At 52.9% G+C, this 21040-nt stretch overlaps 1 protein-coding gene across 1 annotated transcript in view; it reads right to left on the bottom strand.

Annotated features, from left to right (window-relative positions):
• Positions 1-17251, bottom strand: part of RTN4R (reticulon 4 receptor) — a 107748-nt gene extending 90497 nt beyond the window's left edge. The window contains exon 1 of the mRNA XM_077835340.1: positions 17230-17251. Coding sequence (XP_077691466.1) covers positions 17230-17251 — 22 coding nt within the window. The remainder of the gene's footprint in view (positions 1-17229) is intronic.
• Between the last annotated feature and the right edge of the window lie 3789 nt (positions 17252-21040).

Below are 21040 nucleotides of genomic sequence, written 5' to 3' on the forward strand. Positions count from 1 at the left end.
TGGAATGGAGGGGCACTCCTCTTTTACGGCTCATGGTGGGGCAGCCCTGCCTCTTCCCAGACCCCGTTCTCATCGTCTCCTCCCGCAGTGGTGAGCTCACTCAGCCGTGGGCTCCTGGCTGTGCCTAACCCCGAGCACAGCTGGCCAGCGCACTCCCCGCAAGCTCAGCAGTGCAAGAGCAGCAGGCAGCGGGCTCCCAGCTGGCCACCTTACGGGCACATTCCTATCTCTCAGTGCAGGGAGCTGCCTGGGTCTGGAACCCCTCCAGATGGCCCCACAGGCCACTGGACAAACTGGGCATCTAGGGTGCTGCTTATTCTGCAGCTCCAGGCTCTGGCGCACATGCCCATCCGTTCCCCTGTTTCCCCCAGCTGCCCCGTCCCGGGGTTTTCCCAGCCCTTCTCCTCCAAGCAGCCACACTCCTTCCCCTGCCTCAGCTCCCTCCTCTTTGGTAGGGATGATTGACTGCCCAGTGGACCAACGACAAAGTGACATTTCCCTCTGCAGTGGCGCCAGTCTCTTGCACCACAGCACACGGGATCCTCTCCATCAGCCTTGGAAAGTTCAAAGGAGAAATAAAGCAGGTCGTAAAGAAGATGCATTGCTTCCCTGCACTTCCTTGACAGCATTTTCCCCTTTGGAGGGTGCGCGCTGGAGCGGACAAAGAGCGCAGCCCTTGGAGCGCAGCCAAGACAGCAGCAAACTGAGTCCTGAGCCTTTCCATGGAGATGTGCTGCGGACCAAACGGAGCCACATCAGGTCTACCCCAGGGAGGCTCAGATCAGAATTTGGGCCTCTAGTTACACACTGACCTTACGTACAAGACAAGCAGGGTCACCAAGTGACCCCTCCCTCCATGCATAATTGCACAAGTGCATTGTGGGGCATCTGCTAGCCCCAGATGGAGGTGGGGTCCCCAGCCAGATGGCCCCTAGCGATTCCTACAGCTGGAGGTGGCAGAAATCAAAGCAGAGACCAAGCCCTGCCCTCTGTGTAAATCTGGAGGTGCTCCACCGAAATCCCTGAGCTCCTCCAGGTTTGAAATGGGGGTAACGCAGCAGGGTTTGGTCCAGCGGGGCTGATTCTGAGCTGATGCTGATGTAAATCATGAGTAACCCCTGTGCAATTAATGGGGAAGATCAGAATCAGGCCCGATGTCAGCACCTCACCCTCAAAGACCCCTGCCAGTCCCCCCGGTGACAGCCAAGTCCAGCCCAGACTTCATGCAGCCTCTTTCCTCCCTCCTCTGCACAGCTCCCTGGAGACCCTCTGAGGTGTGCAGCGCTGCCAAGCCACCCCACCCCCCTCCGCCACATGGACCATACCACTGCCTCAGCCAGCCAGGCGCTCACAGCACGCCGGGAAAGTCTCCCCTTTCCAGGCACAAGAGAGCCAGCCATGTCCCGGGGTGCGAGCAAGGACTTCCAGAGCCCTGGTGGCAAATGTGCAGAGCCCCCCGCCCCACCAGCTGCATCCCAAAGCATCAGTCAGGCGTAGAGCCCATGGGGGCACTAGCGCGGTCCCTACATCAATACAGTGGGGAGGAGCTCAAAGCCTCCCTGGGGAGTACATGCTCGCGCAGTGCATGGCTGGAGCAGGGGATAGGGGATGAGGGCCAGCAGCGTGAGGGCCCAGCCATGGGATGCACGGCCAGGCCGGGATCCTGAGGGTTTAACCCAGGAAGCCAGTGCTGTTTGAGTGGGTCCCCTGGTGCCTGAGGCATGACGGGTGCTGACATGCCCACGCATGTTAAGGAATGGGGCTCTTTAGAGTCACGTGATCAGGAGCAGAACACCATGGAGAACAACAGGCCAGACACCACTGGAGTCAGGGTGACGCCACCAGGGCCTCCACCCCACACGAGGGCTCAAGTCGAGCCCCTCCCCTGAGGAAATGGTTATTCCAGGGCCACCCATGGAGAGACTGAACCTCGGACTCATCTCCTTGCCCATTCACAGCCTGTTAGCACCTGAGCAGCTGTGGTTCTAGGGCCATGGGCTGGCACCACTGACCCCAGGTCTAGTGCTGCCCCCTAGTGCCCATCATGGCAATAACCCAGACAGAGCAGAGAGGCCCAGCAAGGTGCAAGCAGGGTGCAAACCAACTGGACAAACGTCCCAACCAGAACACCCACCAGGACACAACCTGCTCGTCTGTTTCTGCATGAAAAATCTAATAAAGTCACTGCCGTGAGCTCGGGCTGGGGAACCATCCCTCCCCGCCACTGGGGCTGTCAGCCCCTTGTAAAACATGACATACAACTGAAACTTCATCCTGGGTAGCAAACAGAGTTTATTCTGCTGTAAAACAGAAATGTGCTGCAAGAGGCAACGAACAGCGGCCCAGGGACCTGTGCACCACTGAAAACACACACACATACATCTCGGCAAACAATTGATTTTGTTCCCCACCACCGCCATCTGTCTCTGCTCCATTCCGCTGTCGTTTCTGGCTGGCAGGGAGAATATGAGTTTTAAAGGTCACCACTTAATGATGTTAAGGAGTCATCTTCTTTTTCAGGCAAAGCACTGATCAATTTATAATATTTCTGACCGTTCTCCGGTATCGGCGCTCGCTGTGGAGATTCAAGAGGATTTTTTAAATGTTTCAAATATACTTAAAGCATTTTTTGAACTCAAGTTGATAACTCATGTCCGGGACCAAAGCTGGGTGAAACTGACACATCACGCAGCCAATTTGCAGGCAGGAAGCCAGAGGAATGAGAGATAAAGTGCAGTTTGGATTGTTCTACAACATCAAGTGCTCTTATAGCCTTACACAACCGAATGCAGAGCCAGTCCAATAAAACCACCTTTCCTCTCCAGCGCCTGTGGCACAGCGGGCTCCAGTCAGAGCCAGCTCAGGATTGGCTTTCTCCAGTGTCCCTCATTCTCCAGGGCGCCCTAAACGGTCAGCCCTAGCGCTTTAAAAGCCGGTGCTGTGGCAGATCTCAGGCAAACAGGGCCGCTACTGTGCACTTGGCAATTCCTCAAGAGGGTGAAATTCACCATAGTACCAAGGGCCAACACCAGGCCCACACACTCCCTGCCCTGGGCCCCATACACTCCCTGCGCTGGGCCCTGTACTAAACCCACATGCCCCCTCCATTAGCCACTGCACTCACCCCCACGTGCCTCCTGCACTGGGCTGTGTACTGGCCCTGCACTTCCCTGCACTGGCCTCTGCGCTGCTCCATGCTCCCCCTGTGCTAGCCCCACTTACGGTTGCCATGTGCCTGGTTTTCAACCAGAAAGTCCAGTCGAAAAGGGGACTTGACAGTGTCCGATGTACTAACCGGACACCAAAAGTCCGGTTACCGCGGGCAGGTGTGGGGAGGCGACGGGTCATCAAACCGCACCAGCCCCCACTCAGCTGAAGTCACCTCCTACCTGTGTCTCAGTGGGCAGGCAGCCACGCCATGTCAGCTCCAGAGCAGATCCCGCGGGGCGTGGGGGCAGGGGAGGTGAAGAGGATTTAGCTACAAGGAAGGATGAGGAAGGAGAGCAGCAAGTGATGGGGGGAGGAGGGAGATGAGTGAGTGGGGTGTGGGGCCTGGAGGAAGAGGCAGGGCAAGGGTGGGGCCTTGGGGGGCGGAGGTGGGGCAGAGGGGTCTGTTTGTCAGCAATTAGAAAGTTGGTTACCCTACCTGCACTTCCCCTGCGTGGGATGAGGTACGTGGCACTGGGGTTGCAGACTGGAATGGAGGGGCACTCCTCTTTTACGGCTCATTGTGGGGCAGCCCTGAGCCATAAATTCCACATGGGGAATTTTGCTCAAACAGTTCATGACACGAGAACCCATTTTAGGGGAGAGGCCATCGGCTTCCTGGGGATGGGGGGTTCCCACCCAGCTCTCCTGGAGTGCTGCAGGGCTCAGGGGCCAGGCACAGACACCATGATGTCCCTTCAGTTTCTTTCTTTCTGGCAGATAGTTTGGGATCCCAATGTGGGGGCGGGGGAGGGAAGCCAGAACAATTTGTACAGAGGGGGTGCTGAGATCCATTGAACCAAGCTGTAAACCCTGGACATGATGGACACCACTTCAAGCCAGGGGGGTGTGACAGCCCCCCCACCCCACCTCCCCAGCATCCGTAGTTCCAGCACTCATGGAGCCTAGTTTCCAGCTGAGCCATCCAGAGCCATGGGCCCTCAGTCTTCAGAACAGCTCCTCTGACTGTGCAGCAGCTCCACTGTGGGTCTGATGGGGGTCTGTGGAGTCAGTGAGAGTTTTCTCGTTGATCTCCATGGGCTGGGATCAGGCCACACTGCACTGCAGACCCAGAATTGGGAGCCAACAGACTTGCACCCATGACCATCAGAGCACTCGCAGCTGATATCCTGCCTCTACTGAAGTTGATGGCAAAATTATCAGTTGGGGTCAGGATCTCACTCCTGGTCCAAAATACTCAGTCCCCCCTCTCCTAGATGGGCAGCTTATAAACACTGGATCAGCCTGAGTAAAATATCCTTAAGTAAGTGGATATCCATGTGCCCCATGCCACACGGCAAGGAGCACGCCTCGGGAGCTCACCTCCAGAACCTGTTACCAAGCAGCGATGGCCTTAGGGTGGAGCAGACTTCATCTCCTGGGCATTTTGCAGCCAGAGCACAATACAGGAACAACCCGACACAAGTCCCGGGAGATCAGTGCAAAGGGCTGAGGCGCTCCCGTCTCTTCCTCGGCTTTCCCCTTTCAACCCATCCCAAGTCAAAACTTTTAACCAAAGCGTTTTCCCCTCTCAGTATCTTAACAGAAAAGATAAACAATTTGAATACATAATCTTCCGAATGAACCCACTAGCTCCATCTGAAATTACACCAAAGAGTATTTAATTTGCTTTTTGATCTGCTGCCTGGAACGGCAGGCCTACCAGAGGAAGTGTGTTTATAATTTATTCAGCAGCCAGAGCATTCTGGAGTCTTTTAGAAGTCCTCACAAAGAATGCCAGGGCTGGGTTGTTGGGTTTGTTTGTTTTTTTTAAAAAACAAAGTGATCAGGGTTAACTCGGAATTTCTAAAACATCTCAGAAATGTTCAGACTTTCAAACCTCTCCAGAGAGTGCTTTCAAAATCTTTTCAATTCTTGTTCATTTTGTTCTGAAAAGTAGATCCCTCCAACACATCTCACAAACAAAAAATACACACATAGAAACCAACAGCCCTACCTGCAGTGCTCGCGTTAGGTATCAGATTCTGCAATTGTTTGATTCTTTCAAGAACGGCAAGGAGTAAATTACCTTACCAAACCCCAGACTTTTATTTGTTTCTGAACAATTCAAAGTGAAAATAATCTATCTTTTCACTAATCAAGGATGGGAGCTTAAATCAGTGAAATAGCTTGGATTGTTCACACAAGGAAACAAAAACAGGTCAATATTTGTTTCCATTTCCCCTCTAGCTGGATTTTAAATGAGCTCCCAGAGTCAGTTTTATGATGGTCTCAGCTGAGCCAAGGAGGAGAGGAGGTTTTGAAACATGTGAGGAAGCAGAGAGAAGTATGGGAGAGCATGTGGCTGGAAGTATTGGGAGGGGATCAGGACACACCTGCCCTGTCTCCTGGAACCTGCCATTCACTATCACTGGAGGGTAACCAGATCTCCTCCCACGGAGCACACCTGCAGTAAACCTGTGCCATATCCTCTGAGCTGGGCTGACTCCCACCAGGGGAGTCAAAGGAAAGAGATAGAGCATTGTGGGAATCCTGCATCTCAGAACTACTTCGGCCGTGTCTGCTCCAGTAATGTGTGCATGATCCTGTTACCCTTTTTAGGATCTGAGCAGTTCACAAAACATTTGGGGAACTGTGGGTTATTGCCATTCAAAGGGGAAATTGATGATGGAGTCAGGTATTTGGTGCAGTCCTCTTTATTTACAAAGAATAAACGAAGTCCTGTTTCCCTGAACACAGCAGGAGTCCAACAAGACAGCATCTTTGCTCACAGTTCCAAGCCACTTTCCAGTCAGCACTCAGCCCAAAAGCGCTCTCCCTATCCTTTTCTCAGGACCACATTCCTACACAGGACTTGTTCTCTTTCCACATGTCTGGCTTGCCTGCTTCTCTTTCACAGCCACACAAACCTTCACAAAACAATAGCCAGTTAAACCTCACAACCCACATGTGCCTGGCTTGTGTCTTTGTCTTGAGGAGTGACATGTGCCTGTAACTGGCGTGGAGGCGTCTATTGTTTGGGCAGCCTGGTTCCATAACAAAGCTTACCTCTTTCTTACAACGATCTTAAATGAAGGGCAAGGGCTATGCCCAACCCATAACAATATACATTGGGGTAATAAAGACACTATAAAGGGTTAACTTCAATAGCTATTCCCAGTTGATGCCTCCAGCCTGGGCTCGTAGGATGGTGCATTGTCCCATTCCAGCATTGGTGTAAAAAAGAAATACTGCAGTGAAGCAGTCCAGGGTATTCCGAGGGGAAAAGGGACAAGCAATGGGAAATGCAGGCTGTAGGGCAGCACACATTAGCTGTGAGACCCGTTGGACAGGACGACGCACAACAGCCGTGGGGGCAGCCCTGTATGACACCTTGGGCACAAAGTGGGCAGGGCCAAACCAGGATTGCCCCTCAGTGGTTAGCAAAGATCTCAGGGGATCCTCATCTCACAGCTGTTCCGCTTCCAAACTGACTGGTCTCTTCCAATCCTTAAAATTCAAAGCTGCCTTCCTCAGAGCTCTGACACAACTCATGGCAAACATCCAGACAGCAGCAGGCAATGAGCTTCATCTCCAGCCAATATGGGAGGATTGCAGCCCCCTCCCTTTAATGCCGATGGGGAACCCATCTCAGAGTTGCTAGATAAGCACCTTGTTCATGTGCAGGGGTGAGACGGGGTGGAGGGGGGGGAAGGAGGAGGTGGTACTCTTCCAAGTTCCGCCCCTGTGAGTTCCAGAATGAGGTGCCACTCACAGAAGATTGTGCTATGCATGCAGATAATCCAAATATCACGGTGTTGTCACTGGGCTCTCTGAGCTCAGCTTCATCTCAATGGGGCTTGAATTGGCTCCATTGGCTCTGCAGGCTCAGCTCCTTCTTGAGTGGGGACGATAAATATGCAGTGGCAACTCCACATGTGCCAGCAAAATGAGATATCGAGCTTAAAAGTCAGCACGAATGACAGATTGATCAAATGCTTGCAGAACTCTAACCCAAAGCTAAGCAAGGTGAAAGGGTGACTTGATCACAGTCTGCAAGTACCTACCCAGAGAACAAATATTTAATATCGGGCTCTCCAGTCTAGCAGAGGAAGGTAGAACATGATCCAATGGCTGGGAATTGAAGTTAGATAAGTCCAGACTGGAAATAAGGCATACATTTTTAACGGTGAGAGTAATTAACCATTGGCACAATTTACAAGGGTCATGGTGGCTTCTCCATCACTGACTATTTTTCGATCAACATTTATTTTTAAGACATGCTCTTGTTCAAAGGGTATTATTCTGGGGCAGTTCTTTGGAGCTGTATCCAACAGGAGGTCAGACTAGATGACCACAATGATTCCTTCTGGCTTTGGACTCTATGAAGGCTGATGTAGGATTCCTCTAGTCAGCGTGAGGATCTCTTAGGATTCCCTACCCCATGGCTAGTCCCACGGTCCTTAATTCAGAGCCCCACTTCCTGACCTGCGATCCTGGGTGTTTGTGATCAGAACCCTGCCACTAGCAGCTGGTTATGTTCAATGAACAATGCAGAGCATCGTTAGACAGAACTGACTAGAGCTGGTATCACCATGAGACCACTGTGATGGGCACTTTCCAAAAGCAGAGAGAAAGGGAGAGAGACCTGGGTGTCTGGGACAGGGAGATAGAACAGGGGGACTGTACAGTCCTGGTGTCATGAAATGTTAACGTAGAAAGCATCTCTACCCAAGATGCCCAGCGTGCACAGCCCTGTGCCCTGGGGAGATGGTAGGGAGATGACGTGCACGCAGCAGGACAGGCAATCACCACCCACAGGGGATTTCTGCTGTTTCCCAAGTACCAACACGGGGCGATCCATGGTATGTGAGCACTCACTTGGCCTGGTACCAGGGGTCTGGGCAGGGAGGGGGCTTGTTTGTCCTTGGGGGGTTCTCGGCCTGAATTCGCAAACAGCAGATTCCCTTCACCCCATGAGACATCCTCTCCTCTGCCACTGGGAGGCACTCTCACCCCAGCCCCATGCTCCGCCTGGCAGACAGTACTGGGCTCACCTCGCACACAGAGACAGCGACTGCCTCTTCCCAGCCCTCGGGGCCACATAGGCACTCTCCAGTCACCCTTCCCTGGCTGACCTATGGCCTGGCAAACTGGGAGGTGGCCGGGGGAGGACAACGAATGCTCATGGGTCTGAGGAGCTCGGGGGTGGGGGGAGCACCAGGAGGAACCAGCTCACGCCTGCAGCCCTGCCTGTGGGTGCTACCTTGTAGCCAGGCTGGGGCATAGAGGACCAGCTACTCACAGATGGGGACCATGCCACGTATGGCTTCGTCTACATGGCAACATTACATGCACTGACTGTAGCAAGCTCGCCTTAAAGTGCCACACCAAGCCTGTTCTCCATGTGATGTATTTGTGCAGAAAGGCCGCAGCACAGAATCCCCCTTGGAACAGGAGTGACTCCACTTTGTAGAGAGTTTGTTCACTCTAAGGTTTGTGGGGACCCATTCCAAACTACTCCCCACTGCTCCCCTGACTCCATTGCTCCCCACCTGGATCTGCCAGTCTGGTACCTGTGTGCTCCAGGGTCCCCTGGCCTCTGTGTCAAACTCTTAGCTTGAGTGCCGACAGGCAGCCAGCCAGGAATGGCCCCCTTCAATACCAGACAGGAGTGAGTTTTTGTGGCCCCTCCCTCATGGCTCTGCCTGGGACCCTGCAGAGGCCCTGGATTGGGAGACATGCTTGTCTTGTCCCACCTGGAAGGATCACCGCAATACAGATGTCTACAAGGCACAGCCAGAGGAAACAAAGGTGAGGGGCACTCCTGGAGCTGGCACCATGCTCGTCAAAGCAAAGGAGCTCCAATGAAGTTACCTGAAGACAAGGAACCAGACTAAGATCCTGGCAATGCCCATGCTTCTTGCCCATGCTCTGAGGAATTGCGCTGCACTTTTACAAGCAATGCTACCAATGAACTCAAAATTGCTGTGGGTGGTAGCAGCACAGAGAACACGGCAGGCACCCGATAAACTACCCACTGCTCTCCTGACCCTGCACACACAGTAGGGGCCAACCGTGAGGGGAATTATCAGGGCAGCCAGGAACTGTCTGACTTGGCAAACGTGGACAGTATGCACGAACCACAAGTGGACAGAGAGACTGACACCATGGGGAAGGGGAGCTCCCCCAGCACCCTGCCCTACACTGCTGATGCTGAGGGGAGCTGTGCCAGCAGGATCACAAGCTATGTTACAATACAACTGTCCAGGTGGATTTAATCTCCCATTTCCAGGCCAGGGCTGTCAGTACCATGCTGGGCAGTGCTAGGACCCTCTCTCTACCACCTTGGCATTTAACTGCCTCCCACCCAGCACGATGCACGTGGCCTCTGTGACATAGGCTGAAAACTTCACACCTCTATTTCTCTGCGGTTCCTACTCCACAAATCCCAGAACCACCAGCCCCCCTTTCCCCATCCGACCCCTCCTGCCCTTACCAAGCTGTTCCACACGCCCCCTTCCTCCCCACTCCGGCCACCATGGACGGCCCAACCCGCACTTGGCTCAGAATGCCGGCACCATGGGGTTCATTGCACAGGTCTCATCCTCCCCATTGCCCCAGAATCAGACAGCATGAGCCGAGGTGGCCTGGCACCCCGGTGGATAAGAGCACTCAGTTTTCACAGACATCTACAGCTCATGAGGTTAATGCTCCAAATCAGGCTAGAGAGAGACGTCAAAGCACAGAGATCTTGGGAGGCACCAGACCGCGTTTGGATACAGAGTCATTACCGCAGAATGCAATTCATTTTGCAGGGCAGTTTATGCTGAGCTGTAGAAATCATAAAGGGGAACTTAAGGCAAAGCCTGTGCTCAGTTTTGGTGTAAAGATTGCAAGGCAGAGCAGCTCTCTTGGGGCTACTCGGAGAGTCCTGCACCAGCTGGGGGGAAAACTGCCAGGGTCAGTTGCAGCCCTGAAGATCTTCCCAGTTTGCCCATTTGCATTTTTGAACAGGACTCTTCTCTGTCTCCTGGTGACTCGCCTCTGCATTACATCATCCATGTAAGGGCAGCCCGCATCCCTATGCGCAGAAAGTGACCACCCAACAACTCCCAAACAAGACCCCTTTACAATATCTCTAGAACCCTTTCCCACACCACACATGACTCAACTCCCACAATAAAGAACAAGGTGCTTATAGCATGGGGAATTATTTTGGAAAAACCTCTTAGCATTTTGAAGGGAACCACAGAATGGGAACCGAAGAATGGCATTGCAGAACAGTGGGAAAAGAAACATTTGATCACTGTTGGCGGGGGACTACATGGAGTGGGACCATAGGTACTTGTGTCTTCTTCTGATTTCCCTTAGCACCTGTAGCTGAATGATAAGGGAAGATAGCACCTGCAGAGATGCTGTCAAATCTTAGAAAAAAGAAAAAAAGCTAGCGAAGATCTGTTCCACGATGTATTCAGTTCACCCCACTAGCTTGCCATGAAGGCAGAGCTATGGAGGGAAAGTTTCCTGGAGCAGCCTCCAAAGATTGAAGTGGAGTGCCTGGCCCAGGATGGGGACATGATGCAGACACTGCAGAAGCAAATGGCTGGACTAAAGCACCTTTTGCTGCAAAGGTCAAGCTCTGCACCCCAATATTCCAATGCCCTGCAAAGTGTGGAAAATACACCATGCTGGGGCGACCCCCATTTCAATCAGCTGCATTACAGGTCCTTCCCACTCCACAGGACAGGAAGCAGGAGAACCCTTTCCAGTGCCTCAACATACATGACTCTGTGCTCCTCAATCCCAATGTTCATAAATTTGCACTAGGTTCCTTGTTCAACTGGTTTTAGTTCATTGTGTATTGTCACTTGTCTGACAAACTTCATTAAGGTATAGCTCAACCCATAAATGGGAAGCCAACTAAAATTCATTTCCCTGCTTACAGAGCATTCATTCACCACAGCTACCCCAGCATCAAAGTAGGATCATCTCTGACCCTACTCCCTTGACCACCTGGGCTATGCTGCAGGGACATCCTCCCTGGTTGCCCATGATTTTGAGAAAGTCTCTCCAGGTTCTATCCCCACCCATTCTCCAGGATTTCTCCCTTGCACTCTCACAGATGTGGTGCAAAATCCAGCAGGCACTTAACACACGATGCACAATGATAGGTAACAGCCAGACTTTTCATTCAAGAATGCCACCTTCCTTTCAGCCTTCCAAATCATTCCCCACTGACGTTCTGCAGCTACTCAGGGCAGAGGTAAACCGACCCTTGCTCCTGTCCAAGCATCCAGTGGAAGGGTTCTTCAGCCAGGGAAGCAGAGGGTCAGCTGGGTCTCCCAGAATGAGAGGAGGAATCATAACTCCATCAGTGTCCACAGTGATCTAAGGAGGTCCCTGGCTCATTGCAGCAAACAGGCCTGAGCTCACATACCCTGGCACCGTGGACCTGATGAGATCACCCCACATTACAGTGGTGAATCCTCCACAGGGATCAATCAGGCCTTCCAAGCACCATGGAGATATACCCTTCCTGTCGGTAAAGTCTTTACCCTGGTGTGGGAGGTGAAGGATAGGCACCTGTGTCCTAGCAACAGCCCCTATACAATTGGGGAACCCCGTCCATGCAAAGCTGTCAACCTTCTATGCATTGCCTGGCAGCACACACCTCCGTGACAACAGCTTGGACACTCGATCTCCCGCTCCAAACAGGCTAGCTAAGCTACTGACAGGTATCGGGGTGGCAAGCTTCCACATCCCCCCGCTTCTTCATGCTGTGGGGAGCTCACACGTTGGTGTGATGCCACTGCAGATCCGGGGTGAGCTCTGTGCAGATTCCTAGCAAAGATCTTTGTCATCCCGAGATTCTGCTGCCTCTGCTGGTCATTCCAATTCTGCAGCACCAGCCCGTCCCACCAGTCACTGCTAGTGCAGCACTCTACCTCGTACAGGTGCCCCCAGGTACAAGCTCTCCAGACTGCTTAATTTCATTCTCCTGCTCCTCCTCCATTAGCTGGGCCACTGCAGCATCAACTGCCCCATGAAACAGCCGAGCCGCCAGCGTGATTGCAAATGCACCTGTGTCACCCTGCCACAATAAGAGTGCTCAGCGCTGGGCCCTCCGTGCTGCCTGACGCCAGTTTGGAAGTGGCTCTGGCAAAATTAATGGAATGGCAGGAGAGCGATTGTGGGAGTTTGTTCGTTTCATCCCAAGTCCCAAAATGTCTGTAGCTTCCGGTGGTTTCCCACAATGCAGCCCAAGACAAAACACAGAGCACAGAGCAGAGCAGTGGAACAGTGCACCATGGGATATCTGCCCAGGACGCTGGGCAGTTAATCCGAACTAATGCAAAACTGTGCGGACGAAATTTAAGTTCACTAAAGTTAAATTTCTGCCTTTTAAGCAAACAAACCCCATTGATGGAATATCCACATGTCCTGAAGGGGTGTTTTAAACTGATTTCATTAAACCAGGCAACCCCAGCATGTGGGGGGGAGGGCTCTGATTTCCCAGTGGCTCATAGCAATTTGGCTTAAGTTGATTCTTCACCGACTTCACCTAAAGCAAGATAAACCACTCCCATCATAGAGAGAGCGTGTGTGTCTACACAAGGGTTTGCACTGTTTCACTAAACCAGTTTGTAAACGGCTCCAACTTTCTGGTATAGGTGACTGCGGGGGCCAAGGTGCAACTGTCACTGAGCCTGGGGATACAGAGCAGAGATGGGGCAGGGACTCCCAGTCCATACCCTGCTCCAGAGGGAGCTGCACAAGACCCTGAAAGAGGATGTACTACTTTAATTATCACTAGTGTTGTAGTCACACCCTGGGATGCCAGTGTTGGCTCCGCCATGCTAGCTGCTGTTACAGACAAATGCAGAGACAGTCCCTGCCCCAACGAGCTTCCAATTAAAGGTCCAATTGAGCCCTTCTTTCACCAAAAGAAAAAATAGATTCCAAGATGCAAGCATCCCTGTCCCAGACTCCAACCCCGGACCCCTGCCATCCCAGATCCAAGCATCACAATCCCTCAGTCCACTCATCGAGAGAGAAACAGCCTCGCCCCTGATTCCTGACCCCTGACATTAACCACCCACCCCTGGCCCGTTACCCAGGATCTAAACGTGCCGATGGCTAACATCAGAGTCCTCCATGCCCCAAATCTGGGAACAGAGGCCCAGGCAAAGAAGCCGGATTCTCTGCAGCAGAAGGCCATTTGCGCTGCAGCTCTCATGCCTGGGTATCTGGCTTGGGGAGCACTGACATACGCGAATGCCATGCTCTGGAAAAGATGAGCTGGAGTTTCTTCCAACTCCCTGGGCCAAGTACACCGAGGAGGGCTGGGGAAAGAGAGCCGAGTGCACAGAGCCAAACTGGACTGTACTACCCCGGGGCAGAGCACCAGGGAGTGGGATGAGGGAGCACGAGCGGCAGGGATGGCAAGGCAGGATGGGATCCAATAGGCCTTTGCCATCTCTGCTTTGATGACGCACACCCACTCCTCCCATCTACACCCAGGACCCAACCACACCCCACATGCTACTCCCCAGGCAGTACCACCTCTGGGCTGCACCTTCCTGCCCCCAGGAGGCCAGTAATGAGGCAGAAGCAGCCTGCTGCTCTCTGGCCTGAGCAGACACCCCAGCCGCTTAGAGCTCTGGAAAACTCCCACGCAGGCTGCAGCCCCAGACGCCTGCCAGAGTCAAGTTCAAGAATGAATTAGAAGTAAGAGGGAGAAGTTAGGAGGTGCAGGCCAAGGGAGAAGGGGTCTGAGATGTGACTCTCCCTCATCTTTCAATGAAGGAGAGAAAAACGCAGGATCTGCCAGGGGCTGCAGAGGAGAAGGCTCTCACACGGCAGCAGGTGGGATGGGAGCAGGCCTCGGGGGAGAGCAGGTGTGCATAACAGAGCTCTGGCTGGGGGCTTCGCGTGGCAGAGAAAGTGTGCATTTACCAGCCAATTGCCTGCGTCTGCTGCAGCGCTGATAGAAGAGGAAATTCAGGAAAGGAACATGACAGATTAATGGGCCAGAGCTGAAATACGAGATTAGATTTTTCAGAATATGCCTGAGTATTCCAGGTGCTCTTTAAATTTGTACAGTCTAGTTACTCTATTATGTAAAATTTAATTGCCTACAAAATCCATATAGCCTGCCTCGTGAATCCACTCTCAGCAACCAGAGAGGGACGTTGATTTGCAATCTTTATTCACGCTGGTGCTAAAGCGAAATATAAACTCTCCTTCGTGATGGAAGTTTGCTACATAAAGTCCCACTGACTGTGGTCTGGATCCCATCCCCGCAGCCGAGTGCGCAGCACGGCCCCGAGCAGAGCACGCGGGCAAGGAGCTGCGCTTCCAGAGAAAATGTCTGGCTCCAAACACAGCATGCTGCCTGCTCTGAGCCTGTTTGACCGGTCTGCCTCCCAGCCCCGCCCATTGGCATTAACCTCACCAGTGGAGAGGAGGCCACCTGCGGCTTGGCCAGCCAGAGCCAATCCCGGTGTCCCCAGAGAACGCCTGGCTGCTCGCAGTGCACTGGGTGGAGGGAGCTGTGGCCTGACCCAGAACCCCCGGGGCCTGCCAACTGATCAGGGAGCTGGGCCCTGTGATCTCCCAGGCCCAGCGATTTGTGACGCTCCACGGAGATGACACTGCGGAAGGTGCCGAGCCTGAGCACAGGAGCCCGCGAGCCTCTTTAAGCCAGTCAGCAGGGCAGCGCACGGCATCACTGCGAGCCGGGCGCAGGTGTGTACGTAGTAGCACCGCTCAGAGGCCTTGCTGTGGCGCAGGGCAGCACCGGGGGTGCCCCACGGCCTGCACGGAGCAGGGAGAGCGGCAAGCTGCACCCAGAGTGATCGGGGGGGTGAGGAGCACGCGGGGCAAGGGGCACACGGCCTCCTAGCCCTATTGACTCCCTTTTGTCACGTCCTTTCTCAGCAGTGGCGCCATCATGGCAGGATGGGCAGAGGGACTAGAGGGAAGGGCTGGGGGAGGGGCTGCAGTCCTTGGCACTAAGGCCAGGGGGTTGCTATGACCATCCAGAACAGGCCAAAGAGCTGAGCCAACAATGCCCACCATGCACCCACAGCTGCTGTGTGAGCCAGATGAGCCAGGAGAATAGGATCAGGCCCAGGCCCTGTGACTATTACCCAGCATTCCAGGTTGGCCTTGGCAAATGGTTCAAACAGACATGGGAACAGTGGGCTGGGGCACAGGATATGGAGCTTAGAGTGGGCACAGCATTGGTTCCTGTCCCGCCCAGGATCAGGGGTGGGGGATTCAGATTCATATACCAGGTCCTATCTCAGATTCAGGATGACCCGGTCCAGAAACCAACGGGCCTGCAGCATATCACTAGGTCTCAGTCTCATAGCACAAACTATGCCATGGCCGGTAGCACCGCCTCCCCGGCTCTGGAGCCTGGCAGAGGTCAGGGATCAAACAGAGCAAGGAGACCAAGCCCCCGCTCCCCAGGAGCCATGGGGCCTGAGGGGCAGAGCTGTCCCGGCCTGGCCTGAGGGCGAGCCGGCAGCTTGGGGAATCGTTGAGGAATTCAGTGTGTGCTGCTCCCACCCCATGAGAGACAGGGCAGGGAGCTGCTCCAGACAGAGCCGCACTACTAGGCACCCTGATGGCTCACGAGCTAACCAGGCAATGCGGAGCCAGCACAGAAAACAACATAAGGATCTTCTGCATCTTGATCCACACCTTGACCCAAGCCAGGCTGTGATTGGGTCAAGTCCCTTCCTTGATTTCCCTCCTCACTAGCATCCTCCTGCCTTAGCCCAGGATCTCAGTACCTCCAGCAGCTTCGCAGCCCATCCTGGGTGCCAGAGGCCCTGGATCCTGGAGACTACGATTGGGGCAGCCTAACGTGCACAAGCCTGGGAATGAAGAATGGGGAGGACTGTGAGCTGGGAAAGGTCCAGGAAGCAGCCAGAAGGGAGATGCAGGAGCATCCGGCCATTTGGGGATTGATCCGAGTGGCACCTCCAATGTGACCAGCACAGTGCAGGCCCTGCCACCCCCAGCAGAGCTGTTTGAGAGCTGCCGTGCCGCTCGCACAGCGCGAGGGGATAATCAGCCCTGGAGATGCAATCATTGAACTGTGCTTCCCCTCCCTCGGAACCGCTCACCACCACCTCCAAGCTAGCAAGTAGCCCAGCGCGTGCAGGGAAGTGATAGCAGTGACTAATCCCCAACCAGACGTGCGGCCTTCCAGAAGCAAAGCAGCCAACAAAGGGACATTTAAGGTTGCTACTGAGCACTAAATATAGTTTATATTTAAGGCTTAATGGCTTTTCAGCATCACTAACTTCCATTCCAACAAAGAGACCTCTCCTGTATTACCCTCAGCTGAAGTGCTAACTACATCTTCATGTTAATAAATATTTAAAAACAGTGGAACTTTAAACTCCCCTGGCAGAAAGCCGGCTGCAGCTCGACTGGAGTTTTCATTTGCGCTGGAGAGAAACTGTACTGAAAATCTTTCCTTGGGTGCCCCATGCCCCTGCCCCTCACTTGCAGAGCCTCCAAGGAAAGGACTGGGAGAAGTCAGGGGCTGCCCTGTAGTCGGGGAGTGGCCCTGGCCCCCAGGCAGCAGGAAGCAAGTGGCTGCAGTGGTCCGGGGATCTTTCTTTGAAAGGCAACGTCAGGCATTTACCCCTGCCGGCGCAAGGGCTTGACACTGACCCCTGTACTCAGTGGATAACACTTGCCCACACGAAGGGGCAGGTGGGTCCCAGGGTTTGACCCCTAGGGCCCATGGGAAGGACTAAGCTCTGTGAGGTGCAGCAGGAGCTGCTGAGATCCCTTGTTTCCCAGCACAGCCAGTGGGAGAGAAGTGCATTCGGGGGCTCATAAGTGGGGCCTGGGTCCAAGGCCTCAGCTCTGCCTTCTCTTGCAGAAGTGCTCACCTCACCCCACAGTGGAGCTTGGGCACTGCATCACACACAGCTGGGCAGGCATAGGCAGCCTGTCACTACAGCAGGAAGGCAGAGCCCAGAGGAACAGGCAGTGCCGGATGTGCCAACACGTGCAGTGGGCAGAAGCACGGCCCACAGGGGCTGCTCTCACCCCGTGCAGCCAGAGCCGCCATGACGCCAAACGGCCTGACCCTGTGGCCCTCTCTGAGTTCACCGCCCACCCGACCAAGGCCAGGGAGGTTCTGCCTGTGCCAGAGCTGCAGGAAGTTGGTAGGGCTGCCAGGCACAGCAAGCAAAGAGCAGGCTCTGAGGAGAACAGAGCCAGGACGAGCCCTGTGGAGAACATGCTGCAGACACTCTGAACACCCCAGAGACTCTCCGCGGGGCTCCGGGCCCAGCCAATCCTGCCAACTCCTGACCCACAGAGCTCGGAGACAGAAATGGGCCCACCCTCCCTCCTCCACATTAAGGGTCTGTTCAGTGGTGCCTCAGCTGGGTGGGGCCACGATTCAGGGGTTTGTTGTGGGAATCCCAAGGAGGCACATGCCCCTGGAGCCCAAGAATCTCCACAGCCCTGCCTGGCTCACCTGGCGCCCCGGGCAAGGGGCTGCTGTGCCCTTCATTAGACTGCAGGAAAAGGTCAAGATGAGGGGCTGGAGCTGTCCCTGGTGCTGAAGCTGCCTGGAAGCAGTCAGCAGGGCAGTGCTGGATTCCTAGGGGCACAAATGCGGTGACAGGTCCTGGCAGCTGTACCCAGCACCCCCATCACTGAATGGTGCACATGCCCAACATGTCAGAGACTGGCACAGCCTCTGAGTCATGCTGCTCCTGGGACCCTGCAGTGCCCTCGTGCCCCTCCCAGCGCCTGCCAGATACCAGCAGGCCCTGGCCAGCTGGGCTTTGGCTTCACCTCCCAGCATCCTGTCCCCGGGCTGCAATAGCCTCCAGCTGGTGAGGAGGAAGAGGAGTTGCCCCAACAGCAGGTGCATCATGTCTGATGGCTGAGGCAGGTGGGGGCAGGGCAGTGGTCAAGCATGCGAGGCGGTGGGTATCCAGGAAGTCAGTCACTATCAGATGCAGCCCAGAACAATGATCAGAGTTTGAACAGGGGTCAGAAGCCAACAGTCCCAATGCAAGGGGTCAGGTCGGTGGGTGTGAGAGGTGAGCGCAGATGGGGCGCCAAGGTCAGCAAAGCAAGTCCAAGTGACATAGTGTCAGGCGACACAGCAGGGGGGCAATGTAAGGTTTACACCAGGGTGGCTAGGCAAGGTGGGCTAGGCAGCAACCAGAGGCAATGTCCTGTTGCTCAGACAGCTTCCTCTTCCTGTCGGGGTCTTTATATAGCCCACGTGTCCCATGAGAATTCTGTCCATCCAGCCTGTCAGAGCCTAGGCTGTGAGCGCTGAGGCTGATGGTCAGGGTGCTGGTTCAGCGTACGGCATGGTGCAGAGACTAGGGATGCCATTCAGGGACCCAGCAGACCGGCATTCAATACCATAGTCCTGACATCGAGGTTGCTGGCAGGCCGGGGGAAGATGGAAGGAGGACATCATGCATACTTAGGGATGGAGAAGTTCAGTGATGGAAGCAGAGGAATGTGGTGAGGGGAACCAGTATAGGTGAAGGGAGATCTGGATGGGGGTCTAAACATCCTACTTTCCCTAGTGCCCAGTACACAAGCAGGTCAGCTCTGTGTCTCCTCCCACTCCTTACTGATGTCCCTCCCTTGCAATGGGACAGCCTGGCCTCCTCTGATCCACCCCCTTGTCCCTCCATGCAGCCACCCAGCCTCTTTTGCTAGTGCCCAGAGAAAGATAACAGTAGCCCAGCCTCAGTCAGATGTAAAGTTCGCACTGCAAACAAACACTTTGGCATCACATGGTGGTGGGGGACCCTTGCCGACAATGAAGATAGCAGGTCAAATGGACAAGGACACCACCTTCGTGTGTAGGGGTAGGATGGGGGGTTGTGTTTCCTCAGAGGAATTTTATTGCACAAAAGAGCCCCCCCCCCACACACACACACACACACCTCTCTAAATCCAGCAAGCAAAGTCATGCCTGTGAGCAGCAGCCACACACCATGCAGGGACTGGTCATCTCTGCTTGGCATTGTCTGGATGTTTGCTAAGAGGGAGAAAGCACACTACTGTCAGAAGGATTCAGCTCTGTAAACTGCATTGTCGCTTGGCTTGTATAGAAAACGTAACAAAGCTCAGCTGAAGGAAAACTTTGACTTGTACAGTGCGAGATAAAAATCCTTAGCGTTGACAAATGAATGTACCCATCTGCCAGGCACTGTATTATCTTGCAAACGGAAAAAAAAAGTGAATTGAACTTTGGTTGCTTTTCATTTCCCTACAATGTGCAGCAAACTGTGATTCCTATTCATTATGAGACAAGATTGACGTTCATTAGAGTGTGCATTAACTCCCTCATTCTTCTGCTGCCCGCAAAATTAGTCCACCGAGGGTAGGAACTAGTAATTTCAATATTGAATTCCTAGTAACTACACTGGGGGGTTCTCCAGACAAGCAAGGCAATTATGAAAAGGCCCATTTTGTCCTCAAATTGTAATATTTGAAATCTTGCTCTTGCACTTTGCTATGCAGCTGGCACCAGAAACGGGAAATAGTAGGTCAGGTGTTAGGCACCAAAGCACAGCATGGGGGAAGCTCTTTTCAAAGGAATGCCTCCACTTAGGAGGAAAGGAAATTCTGTTTCAGTTCTACGCATCCTTGTAATTCCCTCCAGCTCCGGGTCTGTATGCGTCCCGATCAAATACGGGAAGCATGTGTCATTCCTGCCTCACTTATGCCTGAGTGGTAGAAGAGGCCAAAGGGTTAATGTATTCACTCTTACACCCAAATCACATTGCAATTGTGCTATAAGCCAGTAAGCACTGGGAGATCCGCACAGTAGGATGCGAGAAATGTTGCAGTCTCCAGGTCCAGAGACTGCAAAGCAGCCTTTTGACTTAGCTGCTTGGTGCTTTGCTTGTGCATCATCTCACAAAGGTTGCCAGTACTAAAATGACCTTGGAATTTCTAAACGTTACAGGTGGCAATTTCTTAATTCAAAAAGTGTTCAGCCAACACTGTGGAATTCTGTATTAGACCTTGTCCTAACAGGTAAAAAGGAACTGATCAGAGAATTAAAAGAGAATGGTAGCTTAGGTACAAGGGATCATGACTTGATCACACTTATAATGTGCAAGCAGAATACTGTCCAGACCAGTAACATTATATACATATATACACACACACACACACACACACAAGGCCAATTTCACAAAGCTGAAAAAGATTATGAACCAACTCAGCTGGGACAAAAAATATAATCAGAAAAAATGATAACTGGGAATTATTTAAGAACACCTTACTAGATGTGCAAAAAGCCACAATCCCACAACTGAGGAAGAAGACAATGCAAGGTTTTTTTAAAAAAAAACTGCTTCAGAGTGGAAGTGAAGGCAACTGTAAAAAACTAAAAGCAAACAATATATAACAAATGGAAGAAAAGGGAAGTTGATAGTAATGAATATAAATCAGAAGTTAGGAATTGTAGAAAACTGATAAGGGAAGCCAAGGAACACAAGGAGAAATCTATATCCAGTAGAGTTACGGACAATAAGAAGAATATTTTTGTAATATATTGGGAACAAAAATAATCCTGATGATGGTATTGGTCCATTACTAGATGGAAATGGTAGAATTATGGATAATAATGCAGAAAAGGCAGAGGTGTTCAAAAAATATTTCCGTACTGTATTTGGGGGAAAAACAGATGATGTAGTCTCATAATAAGGTGACAATAACATTCTTTCCATTCCATTAGTATCTCTGGAGGATGTTAAAAGAAGCTACTAAAGACAGAAAATTTTTAAATGAACAGGTTCTGATAACTTTGCATCCAAGAGTTTTAAAAGAGATGGGTGAGGAACTCGCTGGATCATTAATGTTG

The sequence above is a fragment of the Eretmochelys imbricata genome, chromosome 15, assembly GCF_965152235.1.
Source record: "Eretmochelys imbricata isolate rEreImb1 chromosome 15, rEreImb1.hap1, whole genome shotgun sequence".
In the NCBI taxonomy this organism is placed as follows: Eukaryota; Metazoa; Chordata; order Testudines; family Cheloniidae; genus Eretmochelys; species Eretmochelys imbricata.